The sequence below is a fragment of the Notechis scutatus genome, chromosome 1 (genome assembly GCF_049901735.1).
Source record: "Notechis scutatus isolate UNSWTSFEM ecotype Mainland chromosome 1, rNotScu1.2, whole genome shotgun sequence".
Taxonomy (NCBI): Eukaryota; Metazoa; Chordata; class Lepidosauria; order Squamata; family Elapidae; genus Notechis; species Notechis scutatus.
In genome coordinates, this window is record NC_142009.1 from 75,208,691 (window position 1) to 75,235,143 (window position 26,453).

A 26,453-nucleotide genomic window follows, 5' to 3' on the forward strand; every position below is an offset into this window, starting at 1 on the left:
TGTCTGGGAAAGCCAAATGTGTGTTGCTGCCACCGAGGATAATGGCTTAAAGTCTTCTGCCCTGGTTGGATCCTTATTGCTTCATTTCCAAGCCACCCAGTCAACATTTCCAAAATTATGTTATAGCCTACAATGGGGGTTTTCAGTCATGACACAAACTCCTAATTGTTTAATGTAACATTTAAGGAATGCTCTGAAACGTGCTGACTGTCTTATTAATTTGGCTGGAAGAAAACTGCTCTGTAAATTATTTTTTAATAGACCAAATAACCTCACTACATCAGAAATGAGCTCTGTAAGGCACACATGAGTTTTTTGTTGGCTATGTCCACATGCTCCACAGAACTGGGAAATGATAAACAGTAACACATAACGTGTGTTGTACAAATTGAGCTGGTATGGCTAGTTTGGCTCAAGATGCAATGTGAGTCTGATAAACTGGGCGAATGTTTAATTAACAATTGGGATGTTTTGTACATGTATCCTAAAACCTCAATTTTCTTGACTATCAATCAACAGTCTTTGGATGCAAAAGGTAAAACCTGAACTTTGGATTTCATTCCCGAACATTGGACAACCCCCATCATTTCTGAAACACCGGATAATCAAGATAATTCATATCATCTATCTCAATTTATGACATTTATATAACTTGATGGGTAGCATGATAAAATGTCAATTACATCAATGGAAAATTTGTATTTAACAAACATCCTTTTACTCCAAGTGATCTGTTAATTCAGTTTTATGTAGGATTTGAGTGAAATGAAAAGAACACAGATAATTTGGTCAGGCCAATTCCACAAAAATTCTCCCAAGTTTTATGATAATTTTCTTTTTAAATTTCAGAAATTCTGCTTTAAATTTGTGACAAATATGGATGATTACACAATTATTTTCTTATTTTTGCATATCTTCATAAACCTCTGGCTGGCCTTCAATAGAAAGACAAGTTATTGGAAAATTTAAGGGGAAAATCGACATTCTCAGGTAAATTGGAAGATAGACCAGAGAATAGCTGCCCAGGGAACACTGTTTTAATGATAAGCCTATATATGCCCATCATACATATGTAATTGTGTTAACATGATGACATTGCATGTATTGCACTTTTCATAACAGTTTGATATTGGTACCTCTGTATAGTATCACTCATTTGAATAATGCTTTCTAAGATAGTATCAATTTAAGTCAGATAATTTATTGGGAATAATTAATCTCTCCATCATATTGTAGACCCACCCAAATTACTACATCTTTGCTCTACTTGTAGAGAACTCTCAGAACTTTTGCAGGCCATAGTTAGACAACAAAAGCAAATCTCAATGCAAAATCATTTCCTATCACCAAATTTGTTACTATTGATCCAATTAGAAAATGTTGCCATCATTATCATTTTGTTCATATAGCTTTGCTTTAGCATATACACAATTATGTATTTATAAAAGAATAACTGACATGTCTTTGTGGATTACTTTTACTTTTTAACAAAGATGATGGAAAAACATACTTTTCATCCATTACATTAGCAACTTTGCCACAACTGCCTACAGTGAGGCAAATGGTATTAAATGAAAGATAACGTAACATTTTATACAAGAATACTGCTTTATTTGTTTAAAAATGAAAAAAAGGTATGCCTGATTACACTTGAAAATGTAAAAAGAATGTCTGAAACTGAGAAAACTTAAGCACAAAGAGGATAAGAACGGAAAAAATGTCATATAGTTTATTAATACATTTTATTGTTATACAAAATATTACTCACAAGAACTATGGAACAAAGAGTAGAAAAAATGTTCTTTATATCAAAATTAGATAACGTTGCTTTAGGCTACATTACTAAATACTTCATCACACTCTGCATCCCCCAGTAACCAGGAATTAACTATAGTAAAGAATTGATTCTTTGCAGGAATAAAAAACTATTTTGGTTCTGGTCAGCTGCAAAATACCCCCTATATTAAATGACATTAAGACAATTGAATTTTTTAAAAAAACTACAGTAAGCATGATGCCAATTATAGTCTTCATGGCCACTTGAATGGAACATAAATAATTACAGTGCCAACTTTATGTGTCACTAAACTGGGAAGGACCAATAATAATGAAGTCTGTTAGTGAAGAAAAAATCCAGGAGTTTTTCTACAGTATTTGAAGTTAATGTGAAAATAATTGAATTTCTTCAAAATAATTGATCACCATAATTTGTGAAAATTGTGAAAAGTTTCATTTATATACCAACATCCCAACATTTTGTCCTAATCAATAGTTTTATATCTGTGGGGTCCTTGATGTTGTCTGGGCTTGGTTGTTTGCTTGCAGAGAAAAATCGGGGAGCTTGGGGACACCGTTTGGGCATCCAGTAGACATAAGTGTTCTAATCGAATACAAATTCAACCCATGGTATATGTGCATTTAGAGTTGCGTCATTTTTTTCCTTCTTTTAGTATGATTCATTTAGAAAATGTAACTATGACATTGTCATCCATCCTTGATTAATCAATTTAGAGAGAAGTCTTAAGACAAGTCATATAGATAGTAGAATTGTATACCATCATATGAACCAAATGTAAAGTGGAAGTATGGGAATATATTTCTTCGAGTTAATATTCTTTGAATACTTATCAATAATCGTATCTTCCATTTTATACATTGATCAGTTAATTCTAAGTTCAACTCATTGGGTGTTAATTGGTGGCACTTTAAGTAAAACTATCACATTGTGGCTTAAATACATGCTACTTCCCACTTTTTTATCTATGTTTAGCTGAATACTGTAACTGTTTGAAAATACAATATTGATGATCCTTTCCTTTCCCTTCATCTGTGCATACAATGGCAAGCAGTATGAGTTTCTGTATGGGTAAACTAATGTAACACTGATTTTTAGAATTCTACTTCTATATTGCAGAGTTGTAGTCAAAATAGCACTATTTATCAGTTGACTAGCTAGATGTTAACAGACTGACCAGGTTTGCCAGTAATTAAAATTATTTTTTTCAAAGCCTTGTTGTTTTCCCTTAATAGGAGAATCTTCAAAGAAAACAGGTCTGGTAAGTTTTCTGTGCTACAAAATACTGATCATTTAAAAAGGACAACAGGTAAAGGAAAAATGGAAGAGAGTGGTTTGAAAGACAAAAGACAAGACATCTATCAAGACACTGTCGGCAAAACATAATTTGCTGGATAAGTTATTTCTTGATATCCAATCGGGAACATAAAGAAATCAAATATTTTAAAAGCAGGGATGTGGTAGAATTTGCTTTGACTAATAATATTTGCTGCATTAATGTTGACCAAACCATGAGGGTTTTTGTATTAGTGAATCTAGTTTTTCTTCATAATAATGATAAAATTATTAAAATTGTAATGATTTAATAGCAAGACAAAGCATGAAAAGAAATTTGGCGTGAAAATAAACTAGCTGAAAATTCAAAGTAGGCTGCCAAATCATAAAATTAAATTCTGCAAGCAGCCTTGATATATCCATTAATCTAGGGATCAGCAGTGGGCTACTTACTGTACTCCCAGGTAGATCCTTTGCAAAAACTTGGCAAACTTCATAAGTTTCTTTGATTTGGGAAGGAGGAAACCAGGTTATACAATGTCACCTGGGTCTGGAAAGTATATCCACCCCTGCATTAATCACATAGCAACTGTAGAATCTTAAAAACAATTCACTCTTGGATTGCACCACAATAAAAAACTTAAAAGCTTTGAATAAAAAACTTAAGATAATAATTTTTTGCAAATATCTGAAGTACACTGAAAAATATATACAACACATTTATTGAAACATAATTTAAATTCTTGGAAATAGTACATTTCCCTTCCCTAGTTAGACCTTTTCATTCTTTTTTTAAAAAAAGGATATTTTTCAATTAGATGCAAAATGTTCAATATTTTGAATAAAAGACTGTTTTTTCATTAATTTGCTGAAAAGTCCATTTGGGTTTGCAAGCAGTGTTTCATGCTTTCCACACTCAACTATTCTGCCTTGGTCCAGAACTGCAACAGAATTTGCATTCTGAATGGTGGAGAGTCGATGAGCAATAATAAGAACAGTTCTGCCCTCCATCAACCGGTCTAATGCTTCTTGGACAAGATACTCATTTTCTGCATCCAAAGCACTAATTAATGAATAGAATGTAAAAGGTTATTCTCCCCATTATTAATCTTAGTGCAGATACTTTACTACAGCATAATTGTCTGTATAACTTTTTTCATTTCATTTTCATTTAAAATTTATAATTGTTTTTAAAACAATATTTAATGGTGTCAGAATTTTTAAACAAAAGCAATTATTTAAATTTTTGAGAGATTTGCTTTCAACAAAGAGTGCCCAATATTTTATAGATGATGTCCCCAAAACTGAGTCAAGACATTCTCATTTTTAATCTGCAATTTAAATATCTCATAGCATGAAGAAGTATTATAGAATCATGAAATAGGAATGACTTAGAGAAGCTTGACTGTGCTAGCATGCTGTACTGAACACATACTCCTCATCCTCCAACCATTTATTTAGTGTCCGTTCAAAGTTACATTGGCATTGAAAAAGGTGACATGACCATTTTTCACCATTAGAGTATCCCAATGGTCACCATGATCAAAATTCGCATGCTCAGCAACTGGCTTGTATTAATGACAGCTGCAGTGAGAGCAATCAACTAATGGAACAGCTTGCCTTCAGAAATTGGGAGCTTCATCACTGGAGGCTTTCAAGACTGGACTGCCATCTATCAGAAATGGTGTAGGGTCTCCTGCTTTGGCGGGGGGTTGGACTAGGCATACTTGTACAAATCTAGCCATAAAGACTGTTTAATTTACATTATCCTGAGAATTGTATCTTTTGGGTTGGATCAGATGAAGTAGTTCACCAGCTGACCTGCATGTATCCAAACATATTAGAGCACACTCTTACAAACCCTTCTACTGAGTTGGCTAGAAGCATTATATGTATGGACAACTTCAAATTCATGAAAAGACATCTGGAACAGCATTATGTGTACATATGGAATTCTGGCAGGATGTTCTGACATGGAAGAAAACAGCTGGTCTGGGACAGATTCCTATCAATAAAATGGTTGCTCCAGAAGACATGGATAGTCACAAAACACCATTTATTGCATAGGAAATTCATGAAATTGTTCACATTTCCTCTGGTAACTAGGATGCTAACACCCCACCCTCCCACCCCCGTTTAAAAGAAGAGCAATATCTGAACAATGGGAGAAAAAGTCGAAGCTACAAAAGAATATTCCACACTGAGGAAAAATATTTGCAATGTATTGTCATAGAATCAGTAGTAAAGATACCAGAAAGTCTCTTGGGATTGAATAGTAATTTAGTAAGAAACAACTTCAATATTGTCCAAGCTACCCATAAATTTCCTACTTTTTATTATTTACCTTGTTGCTTCATCAAGAAGAAGAATTTTGGGATTCTAAAAACAGAACAAATACAAAAATATTGAGATCAGAAGTTTATGCAAAAAAATTGTAAAGGAATGTCAGTTTTATTAAAGATTTTAATAGGCATCAAGAGATGTTTTCTCTAAAGCAATACTAATAAATTACTGAAATACTTTATCACAAAATATAAGAGAGAGAGGGAGAAAGAGATAGACCAAAAGAAAGAAAATTAAGTTAGAAAAGACATCTTTTCAAAGCCTTTTTCTTTCATGTAAAACTTGGTCAAACTATAAGACCTTGAAAAGACTGCATTTTAAAACTAAATTTCAAACTCTATTACTATTACATAGCCAACCACCCCACTTATAGTACAAAAAAACTTTTTTAAAATCCTTTAAAATCCTGATCAAAATTATTGTCTTCTTAGAGTTAATGAAAACCTATGGTTTCACAGCTGGTTATTCTAAGATAAAAACTGTATAGAACAAGGCCAAGCTTCAAGCTTGGCAAGTTTAAGACTTGTGGACTTCAACTCCCAGAATTCCTGAGGATTGGAGGAGAAATTCTGGGAGCTGAAATCCACAAGTCTTAAAGCTGTCAAGTTTGAAGACCCTTGGTATAAAAGAAGGTTCAATAATTACAAGATGTTTTACAACTGTTAAAAAAGGCAATGTAATGAGAGCACAGTAACAGCAGGCTATTAAAATATGCATAATAAGCAGTATATTGAAAGAATAGTTTCAATTAAAAGAAATAGGAACTCTCATGCATTCATTGCATTTCTTATATATCATGAAATGCAATGAATGCATGCGAGTTCCCATTTCCCTTAATTCAAATCATTTTTGTCATACAGTATATCTTCCTTGCTCCGTTTCGCTCTTTAAAGGCACAGAAGAAAAAAGGCCTACCTTCAGAAGAGCTCGAGCAATTGCAATTCGCTGCTTCTGCCCACCTTTGCATAAAAAACATAACGTAAATATTGCATGCATTTTATGTATTCTATTTCTTTAAAATACTCTGCCATTAAAAACAAATGACATGTATCCGTACGTTAGTTTATTTTCTTTCACCTGTGAAAAATCTGACTTAAATGCTTTACTGCAGAAAATGATTATGGCACTGCAGTTAGACAACAAGATCATTTTAAGCGTTTTACTAGAATTCAAGAGATGACATTGAAATCAGTACGATCAAGCATATGCAGTTCTAAGAAAAGGTGTCTAGACAGTGTTTCTCATCCTCAGCAGCTTTAAGATGTGTAGACTCCCAGAATGCTGGCTAGGGGGTTTTGGGAAGCTGAAGTCCACATATGTTAAAGTTGCTGAGGTTGAAAAACACTGGTCTAGATGCTGACAGAATAGTATTTGTTAGTAGAATAGAATTCTTCCTTTCCTCTTCTCCATCTCCCACAACTACACTGATCACATTCCCTTGGGGGCAAAAAAAAGTAAGACAAACCTGAAAAAGGGGCAAATCTAAAAAAGGTCAGTAAGAATAAAAGAATTGTTTATGCTTATGACTAGGCTTTATAAAGGAAAATTCAGGAGCAAAATCAAGGGAAACTTTGCCAGAATGCCACTGTAATAAAAAAAATCTAAAATCAAACAGTATCTTATTTTAAAAAGACAATTCAATTTCCACATTTTTCAATTAAATGTGAAAAACTGCAATTTGCACAGTAAAAATTAAATGAGAAAAATAAAGGACAAAGTTTCTGAAAAATAAATAAATCTAAAGGACAATTTTCTGAAATGCAGATAATCCTTGACTTCTGACACAAGTGAGCCCAAAATAAGTTGCTAAGTGAGTTTTGCCCCGGTTTAGGACCTTTCCTGCAACAGTTGTTAAGTGAATCACTGCAGTTATTAAATTAGTAATATGGATGTTAAGTGAAACTGGCTTCCCCACTGACTTTGCTTGTCAGAAAGTCGCAAAAAGGGATCACATGACTCCGGGACACTGCATCTGTCATAAATATGAGCCACTTGCCTGTAAAGAACTTTATAATAAAGGACATATGGTCTCGGTATCCCTATCCCTGGAATCCCTTGGGGAAGTCAGAAGAAGAGCAGAAGGTGTTTTAGAACAGATTTGTCTTATAGCAGAATGAAACAGGGAAAGGTAATTCCTTCTATAACAGCCATAAATTACGAAAATAGATTTTTAAATGACATAGTCTTACCAGAGAGAAGAATACCTTTTTCTCCAACTAAAGTGTGGAATCCTTTTGGAAAATTTTGGATAAAATTAGAAGCGTTTGCAATTTTGGCAACTTTCTCAATTTCTGCAAGAGTTACTGTGGATGGATCCTCTGCGCCGTAGGCTATGTTTTCAGCAATAGAGCATGAGAACAGAGTGGGTTCCTAGTATATGAAAAAGCATAATGAATATGGCAATACAGGTACACAAATGGCCAGATGAGATCATAAATGAAATAAGTTAACATGTGACCATAGAAATTAAAAGGAACACTTTTTTTTTTCATAAACAGCGATGAGTACGATTGCTTTAAAGGGGCATGAGGCAAATTAAAAAGTTAGAGGGGCAAAAAAAAAAAAAAAAAGGCCTCTGACATTTTAAAACAAATTAGGATCTGCAAATACTCTAAGAAAACTTTGCTGCTCTTTTACCTGACTTACTGTTCCAATATTAGTCCTGAACCATAGTGGGTTTAGCTGACGGATGTCAACCCCATCAACAGTAATGCTTCCTTCAATAAATTAAGATAATTGTGTTAGATAATATGTTAGACAACAATGAGGGTGAAGAGGTTAAAAATACACAGAAGTTCATAATGACATCAAATTAGAAATATTTTTTTAAAAAATATTATCGGCAGGAACTGATTTCACCTTGCATAGAATAAGTGATTTCTAGAGACATCTCTCTCTCTCTCTCTCTCCCCCTCTCTCTCTCATATAAGAAATTATGATTCCAGCACATTCATGTCAAATCCTATCAAGAAAAGCATAGGGACGGGCAGTTTATATATACATTGCCTGAAATATTCCCTTAACTGTAAAAAAATACAAGCTGAAACATAAAAATGATTTTTTAATATATATTGCTCCTATTTCAGTAATAGAAAGGCTCAAGTTATAAAAGGGCAATGATACATTTTATCTCAACTACCTTGTAAATAGTCTTCCAACCAATTCTACAAAGGTCATATTTCTCCACACATTGTGTTTTGATCTCTAATCAGATGTATAGCCAGTAACAGATGTTCAAACATATTCACAAAAACACATGTAACTACCTGAGAGTGGATCATAAAGCCTCAAGAGAAGAGATACAACTGTTGATTTGCCAGATCCACTTGGGCCTACTAGGGCCATGACAGAACCTGCAGGCATGCTGAGAGAAAAGTCTTCAAAAATCAATGTTTCTGGACGTGCTGGATATGCAAACTTGACACTTTTGAATTCAAGAGCACCTCTGAAAGCATCCTGGCTTAATACTGTTCCCTCTAAATAGACATGAAAATTCAAAAATGAAAGTAACATCAATAATATATCATTCAAACATGTTTTAGTAAAGACAAATCCAATTGTTCGCACTGAAAATTTACTAAAAGAGAATAAATATGGTCAATATGATACTTTACTAAGATTCTGTAAACTAGGGTTACTTGAATCTGGACATTCTGAAAACTGAGTCATCAAATAATTTGGGCTTGTCTGATTACAGAACAAAGCATGAATCCCAGCTGTTGGTACATTCAGGAGATCAAACTCCTCCTCCTCTGGTGCCTCATAGCCTAACGTTTCTAAGACCTGCTGGTTATGGTCAAATTGGGCCCAAAGGTATTCTTACTTCACTCCAGAATTGATAATATACAGGTAGTCCTTGACTCACAACCACAATTGAGCCCAAAATTTCTGTTGCTAAACCAGACAGTTAAGTGAGATCCATTTTACAACCTTTCTTGCCACAGTTTTTCTAAGTGAATCACTGCAGTTGTTCAGTTAGTAGCATCATTGTTAAGTGAATTTGGCTTCCCCATTGATTTTGCTTGTCAGAAGATCACAAAACGACCCCGGGACACTGCAACCATCATAAACATGAATCAGTTGCCAAGTGTCTGAATTTTGATTACATAATGATGGGGGTGCTACAACAGTGTTAAGTGTGAAAAACCATCATAAATCCTTTTTTTAGTGCTGTTGTAATTTTGAACAGTCATTAAATAAACTGTTGAAAGTTGAGGACTAACTGTAATTAGGTCACGTTCCCAGTAACAGCAACAAAAGAACAGAGAATAGGAAACAAAAGAATTGTGATTTTATGAAAGAAGGTAGAATGGCATAAATGTATATCACAGCTAGAACAGAAATCACTCCTATTCCTGGCAAGGGATTATCAAATCTTAAATCATTTGTTTATGTATGTATGATGTTACTGATCAGAGTGCTAACTCTATTTCAATTTCATTTCAAATTGCCATAGGTGTGGTACTTTTATAGTGCTTTACTGCATTCTATAAGGCACAGGGAGAGAAATTATTGGAGGGTTGGGTAGGAATGCACACACAGAATACATATTCCCACCCCACCCACCAATAACTATAATAAAATAAGCCTTGGAGGGCTACAGGGGCCATAGCCAGTAACATAATGACATTATAGTTATTTTCATCTTGTCAGGAGGATTTTTAAAGGAAGAAATGCACTAACCATAAGGCATCCATTTTGAATATCGTAAGATGTGAAATGTAGTTTAGGGAAGTTTCAAGATGTTAGCCGTTTAAAAGGATGCACACAAAATCTTCACCATAACCAATTTATGCATGTTTTTTGTGGCATCAAATGAGTAAGTCCATTTTTTGGGATCATTTATGACATTAAATGTGTACTTTGTTTACATCCTTTACTAGAATAACGTCTAATGTTCATTTTTGTGTGATATTGCATGACATATGGATATTTTACCATCTTAAACAACTGCAAAATATTAAGAACATTACCATTAAAAGGAAGTTGTGGCTTGCGATCAATAAGTTCCCACAAGCGCCCTCCTGCACCCAAACCTTTCATTAAGTCAGTATAAAAAGAGCTTAATCCTAGGAAAGAAAGAAAAAGTACCCCTATTGTTATACGTGTTCAAAAACAGGTACTGCATGTTTGTTAAACAAGTTCTGCCAGTCAGTTTACAAACAGCTAGAATGAAATAGCCAGCTAGTACAGCTAAATAGGGCATAGCCTAAGATTAGGTTGTTTAAGGCAGGAACAGAAATTGAACAGGGGCTTTGCCTTTCTTCCTTCATTTTCACCCCTAGCAGCAGAAAAAGTAAGCACATAGCCTAGAACTATCTGTTTTATTTCCCTTTTTTTAAATAAAGAAGATCCATAAAATGGCAGGCAGAACTTCTCTGAATAGATTATCTCTCGCATTCATCAGGGTTGGAATTTGTTAACCATTCAAAAAGTTAGGTCAGTGTTTCTCAATTGTGGCAACTTTAAGATTCCCCAGTGTAGAGTTGTAATTGCAGGAATGTTCCAATCTCGGATGGCAAACCTCAGATAAAGAATGTTTCCAAGCAAATACAACTCAGGTAAACAAAGTCACTAATCTAAAGGAGGATTAGAGAGAGGAAGTAAACATATTTTAGACTTTAACTAGAGATAATTAATTGTATTAATTACTGTGCTAAACAGTAACGAAAGTTAAGCAGTAACCAAAGTTAACCAATGATGGAGGATAACTAAAAATGTGTATAAATGCAAGACTAGACTCCAATAAAAATCATCATGATTCAGTTGTTCATGATCAAACAACTCGACTGCCTCGTCATTACAACACCCCAGCATCTAGCTGGAGAATTCTGGGAGTTGAAGTCCACACATCTTAAAGTTGCCAAGGTTGAGACACACTGGGCTGGATGAATGCTCTTGCTGACCCCTGACCCTCTAGCACAGTTTCCCTCTGGAGCCGCATGTGGCTTTTTCACCCCTCTGCTGTAGCTCCCTGTTGCTCAAAATATGTGTCGCAACCGCCAATGTGTGACACCTGCCGGCAAACGATTTATTGAGCTTTTCGACCCACGGTAGGCCAACTATGGATAAATCCAAGAAATGAAAAGTTTCAGAATAAAACAGAACATTTAATTCAATGTTCATATGCTAGTTTTGTGGCCGCTCAGGAAATAATCAGGCATGGGAAAGGTTTTGTGGCTCCCGGTGTTTTCTCTTCTGTGGGAAATACGTTCACATGGCTCTTTGAGTGTTTAAGGTTGCCAAACCCTGCTCTACCACCTGAATAATTGTTTAGTCAGTTTGGTGCAACAAGAGCTGTTCTGTAAGGAGAGATTAACACTGGACAGACAAGCTAGCAATTTTGGGAAATGTACTCCATACATCTGCAAAAAGGCAAATTGGAGATGGCCGATCTTTTGTCTTCTGATCTGATATCGTGTCTATTTGTTTTAAAAATTTACTTTTAAGAATATACAGTATTACCTCTAATGCTTATGCCAACCCAGAAAGCATACATTAAGAAAGAAGACAGTTCACCAACAGTCAAATGGGCACCACCCATCAGTAATCCTCCTTTGTAGAGAACAAAAAGCACAATCAAATTGCCTGATAACCCCGTCTGTAAAGAAAGAAAAGGGAAAAGTACTGATTGCAGGATTTTAATGTAATTCTTTAGATGTATGGATGAATATTACAAGAGAAGGAAGAAGAGGCACCCCTCACCCACCTTGGCCTAAAATAAGATCAAGAAATCTATCCTAATAATACTCTTAGTATTTAGAATCCCATAATTAAAAACACCAATCCTCTAATACAGATTATTTTGGGGCACTTTTATATGACTAGCATTTTCAACATCTGATCCAGAATCCGGTTTCAAATGCACCTGGGAATGCTTTAACTATTTTTTAATTCTACTCAGCTTTTGAAGACTACCATCATAGGTCTATTTACATGGTTTTAAGTTTACAGAACTCTAAACCAGGCAATCAGTGTTTTTAACGTTCTGGCCAATAGTTGAGGCCAGAAAATATCAGCCAATTAATGGTCACTTGCTGGCTAATAATGCAGTGCTTCATCCCACCTACCCCTCAGATTCATAACTAAACAAATGCAGTATCTCATTTGTCTTTTCAAAGTAAAACAGGACAAACTACTTGGGTGTGTGCCTGTGCTTCTGTGCTCACTTGAGTGGTACATTTCATTGCTTTCCAAACTTAATGAAGGGTTCAACGGCAGTAAGAACATTGAATGTGAGAAAGACCACTTCTTAGTAATTTCTAGAAATAGGTCTTGGAGAAAAAGGAACAAAGTAGAAAAAAACAGTGCTGTATTTCAGCACTGAAATGAATGATTGCAGGAAGAACAAGCACAAATGAAAAGGTTATGTGAAAAAGAATCTGAATATAACTTAGCCCCTCAGTAGAACAAGCTGAGGATTGTAGAAGTTGTTTAGAACACTGTGAAAATAATTTAAAAGCACAGTAAAAATATATGTGGCATATGAAAAAGGATGCTTATCACAAAGATGGTGAAAGAAACAGGATGAGGGAAAAATGCAAACAGATGGATTCCTGCAAAAATTGATGAAACACACTGTGTAATGTGTATATAGAGAAAAAAAGATAGTTGCAAAAAGAGCAAGGAATGGTTAACATTAAATAAGGCAAAGAAAATGTGGAGCAATTTTAATGGAAATAGAACTTTGTTTCAGAAGTGGAAGAAGTGAGCCAAACAAAGAATCTCTACCAGGGTGAATGGTAGATAAAATAATCTGGGACCTTACTGAAATGAGGAAATGCTGGAATGAATACATATTTGAGAGATGGCTTATGAGAATGACAATGGTATAATGAGGAGTAGAACTGAAACTTCCAGTATTTTAAGTATTATTGTCCAAGAAAAAAAATGCTATGAGAAAGTTGAAAAATAATAAAATTACAGAAGTATACAGTATACTGGAAGAAATGTTATAATATGTGGTTTGCTCATAGAGTGGCTGTGCAACATTTTAATTTGTCTGTAAAGACTACATCAGTACCTGATGTTTGGAAAAATGTTCCTTTATACAAAGGGAAAAACCCATAAGGGGATTAATTTGGTGGGAAAGTGGCAGGATTCTGATTCAAATGTGTCAGCAGATGACAATGTCAATTTGGGGAAGTACAGTGAGGCTTTATGAAAGGCAGATGAGACCTCTTTCTGCTTTCCGGGCCACATAAAAAAGAATATTTATTTTGCATTTGTTGATTAAGAGAAAATATATGAGAAACTCAATATGCTTAAGTTCTGGAATACTATGTAAATATGGAGATGAAAGTTGGAATTAAGTAAAACTGATGGTTAAGACTCCAGGCAAGACTCTGGGAGACGGTGAGTTCTCGTCCTACTTTAGGAATGAATCCAGCTGTGATGTCTTTTTTGCTTGTTCAATGCATCTGTAACTCAAAATATAAGGAATGTTTGTGTTAATGGAAAAAGTATGTGTGTCAAGAGCATGAACATATGTATATTTTTTGTGCACAGACAATGCTGGGTGATTAAAAAAAATAACAGTTAAGGAAAAATAAATAGGTTAGAAGGAAGGGGAAGACTAAAAAAGTTATGGTTAAAATGAGAGAGGTAGTGGACAAAAAGCAGCATATGAAGTGGTATACAGATGTCGTAGAAGGTAGAAGATGTTTTGCAAAGGTAGAAAGTTATGGAGAGGTACAGTGAAAAATGTTGATATAAAATTAATTTCAGTTCCAGTTACTTTTCTAATTTTTTTCCCTTAACATTAGATATTTTTTTTTGCCTTAGTGTTTCTTGCTTTTTTCCTGTTCTCTACATAAGTGTATGAGGGAGATGGGCAGTTAAAAATGTGATAAATAAAATGATAAAATAAATAACATTGTTATCTAAAAATGGAGTGGCTTCATGAAAATATATTTATAATATATTTATATACTTAAAAATAATTTCTGTAAACCTATTCAGTACATTAATTTATTGATGGTCATGATAAAAAAATGCAATTACAAGATTTGTCAAAATAACAATTTAAATATTCAAGGAAACACTTATCAGAAATACACAGATGATTCCTCACCTTCTTCATATACTTACTGCTCCAAAGAATCCTGCTCCAGCTATTGCTTCCTTTTTGGCCAATTGTAGAACATACTGAATCTTGTTGTCATATTTTTTCATTTCAGTTAACTCATGCCCAAAAGCTCGAACTGTTCTTAAATTTCCAATCCTTTCTTCTGCTAACTGTAGTAAACAAAATGTTAAGAATTAACACATTTCCCATAAGCCTTCCCAGATTGCTCTCATTGCATGTTGTTATTAAACTAACAGTGAGTCTTTTCTGCTATACTATTTACATAGTCTAATGCATTTATCACCCTGTAATACAACATACCAGGCCAGGGAAGAATGGATTTACCTTATATTCAGGCTGTCAAAAAATTTTATGTCCATTCACAAACCTATATATTAAAACTATTTCCATAATGAGCTATTTCTTTTTAATCAGCCAAAATTAAAAGATACTTTTAAAGTGTATTTTATCTAATAGTATGCATTTTTAAATACATTTGGCAGCATATTATAAGAAAGAGAAAGGCAAAATCCTTTTAAAAGGATAGCCTAATTTGAATCATTGTGTTAATTAGTTCGGATCAATTAACACTGAACTTCTCAAAGAACAATCCCCAGAGAACAAATTCTTCAAGCATCTTGAGCTATAAGATAGTTTGAGATGTGATTGTACGAAAAAGAATACTTCAAATTGGGGAATTACAAGGATGGCTATGTGGAAATGACTTCAATCAGACTCCTAGTAGGAACTTGTGGGGGATATGAATGAAAAGAGAAAAGGCCAGTTCAGCACGATCTTTCAACATTCTCATTTGAACAATCGAGAACCTACCTGTGTGGCCTCTGCAAGGGAATTCTGTGTCATTCTAGACAGTTTTCGTAAATACGTTCCATAAAGCACAGCTATGACAGCCAGGGATGGTACGAGAGTCAGGACAAATGTAGCAAGTTTGGGAGACACAAAAAACTAGAAGCAAAAAAGCAGTGATTAATTTTTAAATGCAGTTTACAGAGGCTTTGTTAGATCGATAAATCAAATGTTTCAATTAGTCCTCTATTAACAATGGCAATTGGGACCAGGATTTTGGTTGCTTCTGGATGCTGCCATGAAGCAAACCTGACTATTGTTAAGTGAGGATGTCACGTGGTCACCTTTTGTGACCTCCTGCCAGCTTCCCCATGGACTTTACCTATAGGAAGCTGGAAAAGAAGGTTGCAAATGGTGACCATATGTCAATGAAATGTTGTAATCGTTATCCGGGTGCCAAATGCCCAGATTATGATCACATGAAAGGGGTGCTGCAATGACTGAGGGTCAGTTGTAAATACTACTCATGTAGCATTGTCACAAGTTCAAATGGTTGCTCAATGAATGGTTGGTAAGCAAGGTTTACATGTATAGGTAATCCTCCTCCCTTAACAACCAGTCACTTAAAGATCGTTTGACATTATGTCAGATTTAAGGACAGTTACTTAAGACCTACCCTTGAAGTTATGACTGCTGCACGCTTACCCGCAAACCACAATTTGTAGTGTTTTTGTTAATTTCTGGTGGGATTTTTGCCAGTATGCAGAACCCTCCCCCAACCCATTCAAGAGAATGGATCTGCTTAACAACCATGTAGTTCACTTAATGACCACATGATTTGTTTAACCACCACAATGAATTGCCTTACCCGTCATAAAATGGTTGTAAAATCCAATCAGGTGAGTCTCATGTACTAGTTACTGAATTCAATAGTTGTGTTCAATAATTGCTGAACTATTTATTTGAAGTTATTCCATAGTTATTATAAGCAATAACATCTATTATACAGCTACACAGCTATCAACATCAGTTCCAGTCACTTTTATAATACAATCTCTTCCATGCTGCAGGATGCAACTGCACTACAACACAAAGTAGAAGGAAGAGAGACTAACATGATCCAATGATTAGTTTTTTGTATTTTTTGTTTTACTTTTCCCTTTTATATCTTGTGACCTCTCCACCATCATTCATATAAAGCAAAGCACATGGGAATCTTTTTTACTGATAAATTTAAAAAACACATTTAGAGAGAGCAGGTTTAGTCTCGTAGTTAAGGCTTCAGGCTAGAAACTCTGAATTCTAGTCCTGCCTTAGGCATGAAAGCCGGCTGGGTGACTTTGGGCCAGTCACTCTCTCTCTCAGCTTACATCAAACTTGGGCAATGAGCTAGTCAGTAAATTCCTGTTGCAACTAGCGAAGCAACACTTGATTGATCTGAAAAATCAGTTGTGGGAAAACCTTAGGAAGAAAAAAATAAAAAGGACATTTGGAGTCAAAAGACTCTAGATATTCATATGTAATGTAACATTTTTGTCTACTGTATTATAGTGCTATTGATGGGAAGCTGCAATTGTATGATTTTTCTTTATTATGGAAACTATTAATCTGTGGTACAAATAGAATGCTGTTAACTTCTGTCCACTGAGTTATTTTTTCTTTCCTAACATGTAATTAAATATAATTCTATTATTTGCACTACACAACAACTTAGTTCAAGGTATGTCCTCAAACCATATTGTCATTGGTTGAGCAATGTCATTGTAGCTGGTAAACCATGACTAATGGCTGATATTTTGTTGTGATCTTTATGTCTCTTTTTTCTGTGAATTATAATATGAATGAGATATGCGTTCCCTAATTCCCTAGCAATATCACTGCAAGGTAGATGCGACTGGAAAAAAAAAAGACTGGCCTATTATTATCCAGTGAGCTCGAAAGAGAATCTTCCCTAGTCCAATCCCAATCTTTTAATCATCACACCAGTCAATTAGATATTTTTCAACAAAATGTTGTTAAAATAGCTCCTCAATGCAATGTGCAGAGCTAGTTATTAAATTTCTCATCTATTCTAATACAGTAAATCTATGAAGATGGATGGATGAGGTGGGGGAACAGTGTTATACCAAAGGATCTGCAAAAATGGAAGAACAATGCAAACACATACCATCATCCCAATAGCAGCTGAGGCCTGTCCTGCAGCTCTTAACCCATCCGAAAGGTTTTCAGTGACTGAACGGCCCAAGAGAGCTGTGTCTGAAGACAAGCGATTAATCAGCTCCCCTGTGCTGGTTTTATCGAAGAAAGCTACTTCTTGTTTCAAGAGAGAAGAAAATATTGTTGCTCTTAGACGGTTCACAATTCTTTGCCCTAAAACAGTAAAGAAGTATGGCAATTTATAGACAGGATTTTAATAGTTAAAAAACCCCTAGTATTATGAGCATTCACCAAAGTTATTTGTGATAATCCAAGCTCTCTACCATTTATACTCTGATGTCCTTCACCTGTCTCATCTATATTTACCTGTCCCAATTGTGGGTGATACTATGTGAGCATCTTTTTCCAACTGTCTACGCAGGATTTCACATTGGATGTGCTTCAACTGTTTGAAACCAAATATGGATAAGATTATTGTATTCTCCCTTGATCATCTTATCCCTCCCCTTCCTGTTGCTTAGTTTGAATTTCAAGATTTGTTGCAGATCTCTCCAGCCGTGAGGAACCTAGGAATCATAATTTAATGACCTTTCATATGGGCAGAGCTGATTATTACAAAAATCTGCTGATGGATCATGTCCATTTGTGTTTTACCAATTTTCCAGCTAGGATCATTTGACTCTATTACTTCTAGAACAGCCACACCATGGTGAAGAGATTTTCTTCATCCAGTTCTGTGGAATAGTCTCTCACCAGGGTTATATTTGGAAGCGGATCACCCAAAGTTTAAAAAGCAATAAAAATGCTTCTTTTTCATGGCCCTGTGAAACAGATTTTAAATAAATAAATTCGTACCTATTAATTGTATTGAGGTGGTTATTATATGCTATGTACTTTTAGTATAAAAGCTCCTTATTTTACATTATGATATGCTTAATGGTAATGTATTATGTTCCAACTGTAATTTATTCTATGTCTGTATTACACTCAGTTATAATCTTGTAATCAATAAAACAATAGGTACTACTATTATCCTGTAACTAGATCCTATTTATCAGCACCAAGAAAGAAATGTATTGTTAGGTCCTTGGTGCTCTCTGAGCTTGGTAGTTTTCTTGCAGACATTTCATTACCACACTAGGTAACATCATCAGTGCTAGATGCTACCTAATTTGGTAATGCAACATCTGCAAGAAAATAACTAAGCTTAGAAAGCACCAAGGATTCCAGAGTTCAATCCTGAGCTACAAATATTCTATTGGTAAGAAATGTATTGCACAGAAAGACAGAGAGCTATATGCATATATGAAATACTGGATCAAGAAAGAAATATTGGTTACAAACACAAAAGAAATAAGATGTTTTGTGCCTCTTTGTAATAATTTATAAGACAGAAAAGGGCATTTCAAGTTTGTTCTTGTTTTTTTTCTGCTTGTTCCATAGAAATTATGCTGTAATTTTTTTTTGGTTTTGTTTTGTTTAAATAGCACAATTTCTATGATTGGGAAAGAATTCTAGGTCACATGTGGATTGCTACCTGACCATCCACTGGCAAGAAACTCTTGTTGTATCTGGCTCTGTATTTTGAATATCTTATTTACCACTGGCCTATACAGCTCACAAAACCATGTAATTTTACATCCAATTACCGGTACCTGAAATCTGCATGAGGTAGACACGTATTCCATTGGCAGCTGCACCGAGCATAAATATTCCAGTTAATAAGGCACAGAGCGTGGATAGGTTCTCTGCAAGGTCACCAGTTGGATTTGTGTAAACGACATCAATAACTTTCCCCAAGAAAAAAGGGGCAGACATAGTGATGACACTGGAAATAGCCAAAAATCCAATAGCAGCTGGATAGGAGGGAGGGGAATGAACATATTACCTTTTTAGTAATTATTCTAAGTTAACATTTCATAAAACACTTAAGCTCTTTATAGAAACAATACAAGGAAATATTTTAAATGTTAACACTATTCTAAACTGAAATTGTGAATGCAAGCTTCACAATTGGGTTTTTGAATTAAATGCAAGGTATTTTATAATCTCCCGTCAATTTAGCATAATCCCAGGTAAGGGTGGCTGTGTGAAGGACTGCATCTTAAAAATAAATATGGCATATTACCAAAATCCAATGCATCCGATATACAGAACAAAAATCCACTTTAGTGATCTAGTTCACAGAAACCTAGTTTACACAAGCCACAATGACTGGCTTTACATTGATAAAAGTCAAAATCAATGCATCAGATATATAGAACAAAAATCCACTTTAGTGATCTAGTTCACAGAAACCTAGTTTACACAAGCCACAATGACTGGCTTTACATTGATAAAAGTCATAAACCACAATTTACAAAGCTGAATGATTCAGCTGACACTGTGCTAAATAAAAAAATCAAACAAGCCACATTATACTTTGCCATTATTTGTACCCTAGGTCACTATTTTAAGGAACCTGGCATAACAATTTGAAAGAATGTAAAACCAAACCTCACTTTGTAAAACCTCCTGTATCACCTGTAAATTATATAAGGGATCATTTAACAATCTCATATATGTAAACTACATTATGAATGCTACTTATTTTTTATTTAAATTTATTTGCATTTAAATAAATTTAAATTATTTACATTAAACTTTGATTATGTTCAATTTACCCTGCCACAGTACTGCTGCAAAAGCGAAATACTACATGAGCTAAATCCCTCTACATTCTTTTTTATGCAAGATCTCAACTCTTAAACTACATATGGATTCAAGTTTTATTGCATTCTTAATGCAGCAATTGACTTGAACAGTTTCACCACAAGCTCAAAGAAAAACTGTTTTGCAGTGGGTGCTGCTGTGGGTATTACATAATTTGATTTTGCAATATGGCATAATATCAAGCAGTATCTTTAGTAATACACCTAAGAAAACTAAACATTATTACTGTAATGATTGATGCACAGACATTATATATATCAAATCAGCAGGAGATTTAGTCAGAAGTCCCAAGAAATACAAGGCAAGACTGGGATAATGGCACTGATTTGTGCCAACATAGGACACAAGTTAACAGTGGGGAAATGGTTTGAACTTTAGTTTACTTCCAAACTCCAATTCTCTGGATCTGCAAAAATTGGAATCAAAACCTAGCCAACTCCATTTTTTCTGGAGCACTATGTGAATATATCCCAAGTGAGGTGGAGAATTAGCAATTCATATGGATATCACTTATTGTTATTATTAATAGTACTATTAATCTAGTATTAAGTTATTTTCATATAAATGTTTAGGGGTCAATGAACAATCTGAAACTTCATGTGTGGATAAGTGGAAAAGTTTGGGGATCCCTAATTTAGACCCCTCATATTTGAGATGGCCAAGAGTTAGAACCAATGAAGTTTCCTTTGTTCACAGCATTTGCTGTCATCTAGAGGCTGTCCAGATTTTTTTCAGCCTATATCAGATTGTTTTAGCACCCCTGAAGTGCCCCCCAAAGTATTTCTACTATTCAGAGATATAGAAGAAAAATAAGAAGCAGCAGCCCACAGTATATCAGAGTTCCCTCTCTAGAAAGCAAATCATGCTGAGAAGTCTGGATGAAAGGCTTATGGTGAGAAATGATAATGGATGCAACTCAAGACTTCCGGAAGATACTATAGGCCCATGATGGCAAACCTGTGGCATGCAGAGCCAGTTGTGCCGGCACATGAGCTGCAGGCAAACTTACCTCACTGTGCATGTGCGCGCCTCACAGCTGATTTTTGCTGGGTTTCAAGGCCTTTTTCAGCCTCCCAAAGGCTTGAGGAAGGCTTCTGCAGGCATTGCTGGCCGAAAACTAGCCGTTTTGTCACTTCCTGTTTTTCCGAAAATACCGTAGGGGGACGCACACATTGCCTTCTGGGTGAGCGTGAGTGTGCAAGCGCGCGCACAATTTTTGGCATAGGAGCCCAAAAAGGTTTGCCACCACTGCTATAGGCAGTCTTCGACTCATGACCACAATTGAGCCCAAAATTTCTGTTGCTAAGCAAGACAGTTCTTAAGGCAATTTTGCCCCACTGTACCACCTTTCATGCCACAGTTGTTAAGTGAATCACTGGAGTTAGGTTAGTAACACAGTTAAGTCTTTACACATTGACTTTGCTGATCAGAAGATCAATCACATGACTCCAAGATACTATAACTGCTATAATTACATGCTAGTTGACAAGTATTTGAATTTTGATCATGTGGCCGTAGGGATGCTGCAATGTCGTAAGTCTGAAAAATGGTCACAAGCCTCTTTTTTTGGTGCCTTTTTAACTTCAAACAGTCAGTAAATAAATGTTCATAAGTTGAGGACTACTGGTAAACTGGAGTATTGAAATATATGTATGTATGTATGTATGTATGTATGTATGTATGTATGTATGTATGGTATTCAGCTTTGTTCGGGTATTTTCCCACGTCATTATAGTTGTGCTTTTAAAGTTGACGTGGGAAAATACCTGAACAAAGCTGAATACCATACATGTAAGTACCCACGAAAACTTAAGAAAACACACACACACACACACACACACACACACACACACACTCATAGATTTTCATGGGTACAGGTATGTAGGTCTAGGTGTGTTCGGGTCTTTTCCCGTGCACTGGTACGAAGCCGAAAGCACCAGCCTGAGGATGGTGAGTAGGACCTTGCTGAAATGTCGCCAAGATACTCTTAATCTTATACTGGAAAAGACCCGTGTAATTGCTGATCCAGATATGGTTGCGGGCAGGAGTAAAACAGAGCAATAGAGTTGGAAGGGGCATTGGAGGTCTTCTAGTCCAATATGCAAGGATTTTGCGAGGAGGTCACAGACATGGGCTTGACATCCAATGTAAATGTTGAGTAGAACCCCATTAGGATCAAAGAACTTGGAGCTGAGGATCAATCACCACTCTCTTTTTGGAGGAAAAAGCTAGAGAGAGCAAAGAAGTCTATGGGGATTCTCAGGCCATGGTTGTTCCAAAGATGCTTTTGCAAGAGGCAACTGGACTTTCTGTTAGCAGACAGTACAACTGCCTCTTGAAAAAGCACCTTGGGGGCAAGCAAAGGAGTCAAGAGCAGCGCGGGGCATCCCCGTCAATGGGCATTTGTTTGAGCCCACGCTGGAGTGGAGCGAAGGGCAGAGTGACGGCTGGAAGGGAACAAGGCAGCCAGCAGCGGCAGCCTTTCCCTTGCTACCTGACGGAACCAGTTACGAGTTCCCGGGGAGGGGAAAGGTACATTGCAGGAATAAAATCAATCTCTCCCCCCCACCGGCCCGCGCGCTTTGCAAACCGGGAGCTGCAGCCGAGGAGGAGGCGAGACCCGGCCGGGGAAGAGATTACCTGACAGTTTCAAGCGCTCCGGATAAGCCAACGCCAAAAGCCTCTTAGCGTCCGAGACTGCGCCCTCGTCGGGCCCTGCCGGCGGGGGCTGCTCGGTTCCTTGTGGGTCGCCCGGTTTCTTCCCCGAGGATTTGGCGGCCGCGGCTGCCCAGGAGAAGGCGGGGCGGGAAAAAAGCGGCACACGGTGAAGAGTGCCGGGGGCCAAAGCGGCGACCCCGCACCCCTCCGCGGTCCATGCCGCGCTCCCGGGGACCGTCGGGTGGAAGAGAAGCCGAGGCCAGGAGGAGCTCCGCAGGCTCTGCCGTCGCCACAGCCGCACCACCAAAGGAAGGCGGAGAGCCAAGCCCGCCATTGAGCCCGCGGCGATTCCTTCTCTCTGGCCGAGCGGGCAGAGGGCGGCCCCTCACGAGCGGGGTCGGCGCGGCCCCATGAAGCGCGCGGCCCTGCCCTCGCTGCTGCCCGCTGATAAGGCTCCCGCTGAGGCTTCCTCCTCCCTACTCAACCGGCCGCCAGCGACCCAGGGCTGGGGCTCGGAAGCCGGCGGCGCCCTCTGCTGTTCCGGCTTTCGCCGAGCGTTTTGCCAAGACCAGCAAACCGTAAACCGCGGTGGCCGAGTTGGTGCGGCGCGCTGAGTGCAAGCCGGCCGACCTTATTTAACCTGTTTTATTCCATAGTAAGAACCGAAGGCAGTTCGGATTTTTCAGGCTTTTATAGGTCTATCCGCTCAATTGGCTCGGTACCAGCATAGAACTGGGGTTCGCTTGCTTTCTTTTAGGATGTTTGATTTCACGGGCTAGCCCGTACCTGTCCTTCCAAGATCCTGCTTAAGTTTTGGCCTCAACCTCTTCAATAAGAATAAATGAAATATCGTTTAAGAAAGTCGAAACTCTTTTCTTCGTCAGTCGGAGGTCTCCAACCTTGGGAACTTTAAGACTTGTGGACTTCAACTCCCAGAATTCCTCAGCCAGCAAAGCTGGGAGTTGAATTCTGGGAGTTGAAGTCCACAAGTCTTAAAGTTGCTATGGTTGAAGACCCCTGTCCTAGTAGGTTGCAAAGTGCTAAATTGAATTGTATAGCACCATCTTCCAACTAGTAAGAGTGGCAGTCCATCTTCCGGCGTTCTTTTGATACTGTTCCTATAACAGTACGGCCCACACAAGGGAGGGGGCATCCAAAAGAAGCAGATTTTTTTTTTTTAAACTTGTGAATGAAATAGAAATCATCAGCGGCAATGCTTTCAATCGGATTTCATGAAAGCCAGTTGGATGACTGGGCCACTTACCCAGCCAATGATGTCAGGCTCCGGCGACAAAACCTGTCAGTCAATTCCTCTCGCAATCAATGAATCAACACTTGGTTGGGGGGCGTAGGCGTGGGGCAAGACAGCCAAACCTGCACTTGCGGAAAAAACGCTAGGAAGACAGACAGGTCTCAAAAACCACATTTCCTCACATGCTGTAGTAATTGCATTATTAATATTTGCCTTAGACTTTGTAAAAGGTGCTCAAATATTTACAGACTCTTCAGTTCTGAGTACTCAAAGCCACCAACCGAAGAATTAGCTGGTACAAACCAATATAGAGAATTCAACTATCTCAACAGCCTTTGAAGTAATGTAATTAATAGTTTTACAATTCAGATATATCAGGCTTACAAGTATCCATAACTGAGCTGGGGTTTTTTTTGCCCCTGGTCCTGCAAGATGTAGCAAGTGCTCCAAAGAACATTTCTGAAGTAAAGCTTACAATGACCTTAAGATAGAAGATTTCCAAGTTACTGTATAAATGTAAAAAAAATAAAAATGTTAGGATATGAAGTGTACTGTATCAAAGATAATGGGGAGATTCCTTATTGGAAGCTGTATGTCCTTCCCAGTGAGAAATGCTGGCCACAGTTCTGGGAAACTCTCATTGTCTCAGTATCTTTATATGTATATTTTACCTTTTAAACTTTAAAATGTATGTTGTATTTTAACTAGCTTCTTACGGCTATCTCTTGCTTATAATTCTGTATAAATGCATGCTTATATTTATACAAAATATAAACAAGTGATTTTCTTTCTACTTTCCAAAAAAATATTTATATTGTGATATTAAGGAGATATAAGCTGTTTGGGAAATTCTTGTCTTTAAAGTTGGCAATTGAAAAATATACATTATCATGGAGAATAGAAGAAACACTGGTGCTGCCTTTGTTGGAGTGAGAAATTCCAAAACCCAGAATTATTTGCGAGCAGATAATAAATGCCTTTAGGAGTAATACAAATCTTTATTCCTGTTTAATGGCGGAGTTTTTAAGCATAGCTGTTTTAAGTTTAAAAAACAAGTTCATATGTCCAGACAGGTAAACAGGGTCAGAATCTGAATACATACTCCAGCACCAGTAAGCAGGCTACAGGTTGTCTTTGACTTACACAACTGAGCCCAAAATTTCTGTTGCTGAGACATTTATGAGTTTTGTTCCATTTTATGACCTTGCCACACTTGTTTAGTAAATCACTGCAGTTATTAAGTTAGTAACACGATTGTTAAGTGAACCTAGCTTCCCCACTCTTTTTGCTTGTCAGAAGGTTGCAAAAGGTTGCAACCATCATAAATATGAGTCAGTTATCAAGCATCTAAATTTTGATTGAGACCATGGATATGCTGCAACAATCATAAGTCACTTTTTTCAGCGTCGTCGTAACTTTGAATTCTCGCTAAAAGACTGATTGTAAGTTGAGGACTACATGTATTTTAACACTAGTGAGAAATCCCACTAACCTGTCCTGAAAGGAAAATTTGTATGATTTTATTTTTGGAACTAGAGCAGAATGAGAGAAAACAGAGAAGTTGCTGGATTGAAGAACGAGTTGGATTGAAAATCTTCAATGTGGTGCTACTTCAATGTGATGCTACTTACTTTTTTATGGTTGTTATTATTTCTCTGTATAATCTCATAATTGCAGTCTAATGTTTAGTGTGTATTCTCAAATTGTACATACCATAAGGACATTTTCTTTTGTCCTTTTGTCAGTATTTTGTGATCTCTAGTGAAAATTCTCTCATCTCTGAGATTTTGAGACGGTAACAAAGCAATTCCAAATGGAACATTATGTTTTCCTGTAGGTTTTTGTAAGTATAAAATTAAATCACAGCTTGTAGTAACTGACTGTTTTTGAATAGAAATTGATTAGAAATAACCAATGTAGACTCAAAGAAAGATCACTGCATTTATGTGCATTTAAAAAGCTGTTGACATAGAGAAGATCAAGTTGCAATGCCTCTTACTTTTGTTTATAGGCCAACCAGAAGCAAACACTAAGGAGACAATTTTAATTCTGAAGTGGAAAGATAATGCAATTTAGACCATTATTATGTGTTATATAGTTTCATAGAATAATAATACAGAATTGGAAACCACTCACTCCAAAGCCTTGTTTAAGACATATATCCAAAGAATGTATCCACAACATGGCTACATGTTTGTTGGATGAATACATCCAACAAAAGAGTTCTCCACTTATCCTGGTAATTAGCTTCACTGTCAAATTGTTCTTATTAGTTATATATATACTATTTTAAATAACATTCAATCAGAATCTACCTTCATGTAAGTTAAATCCATTAGGTAGTGTCAACTGTGGTAGAATTTATAGTTACCATTCTTGACTTTGCA

At 36.6% G+C, this 26,453-nt stretch overlaps 1 protein-coding gene across 2 annotated transcripts; it reads right to left on the minus strand.

The window, feature by feature from the left end:
* Positions 1-1,589: 1,589 nt before the first annotated feature.
* On the minus strand, positions 1,590-23,318 carry ABCB10 (ATP binding cassette subfamily B member 10). 2 transcript variants are annotated; one of them, XM_026669460.2, is made up of 13 exons: positions 22,797-23,318; positions 19,100-19,300; positions 17,455-17,657; positions 15,312-15,446; positions 14,504-14,650; positions 11,879-12,014; positions 10,387-10,482; positions 8,680-8,889; positions 8,051-8,130; positions 7,603-7,783; positions 6,329-6,372; positions 5,415-5,449; positions 1,590-4,133 (listed from the first exon to the last, which is right to left on the minus strand). In XM_026669460.2, exons 1-13 carry the CDS (start codon positions 23,146-23,148, stop codon positions 3,881-3,883), a joined length of 2,073 nt encoding a protein of 690 aa, XP_026525245.1. In that variant the 5' UTR covers positions 23,149-23,318; the 3' UTR covers positions 1,590-3,880. The 2 variants fall into 2 exon arrangements, with proteins under 2 accessions (XP_026525245.1, XP_087805469.1); XM_087949343.1 differs by lacking the exons at positions 1,590-4,133; positions 5,415-5,449; positions 6,329-6,372 and adding an exon at positions 7,179-7,467 and having other exon boundaries at positions 22,797-23,316.
* Positions 23,319-26,453: the final 3,135 nt, after the last annotated feature.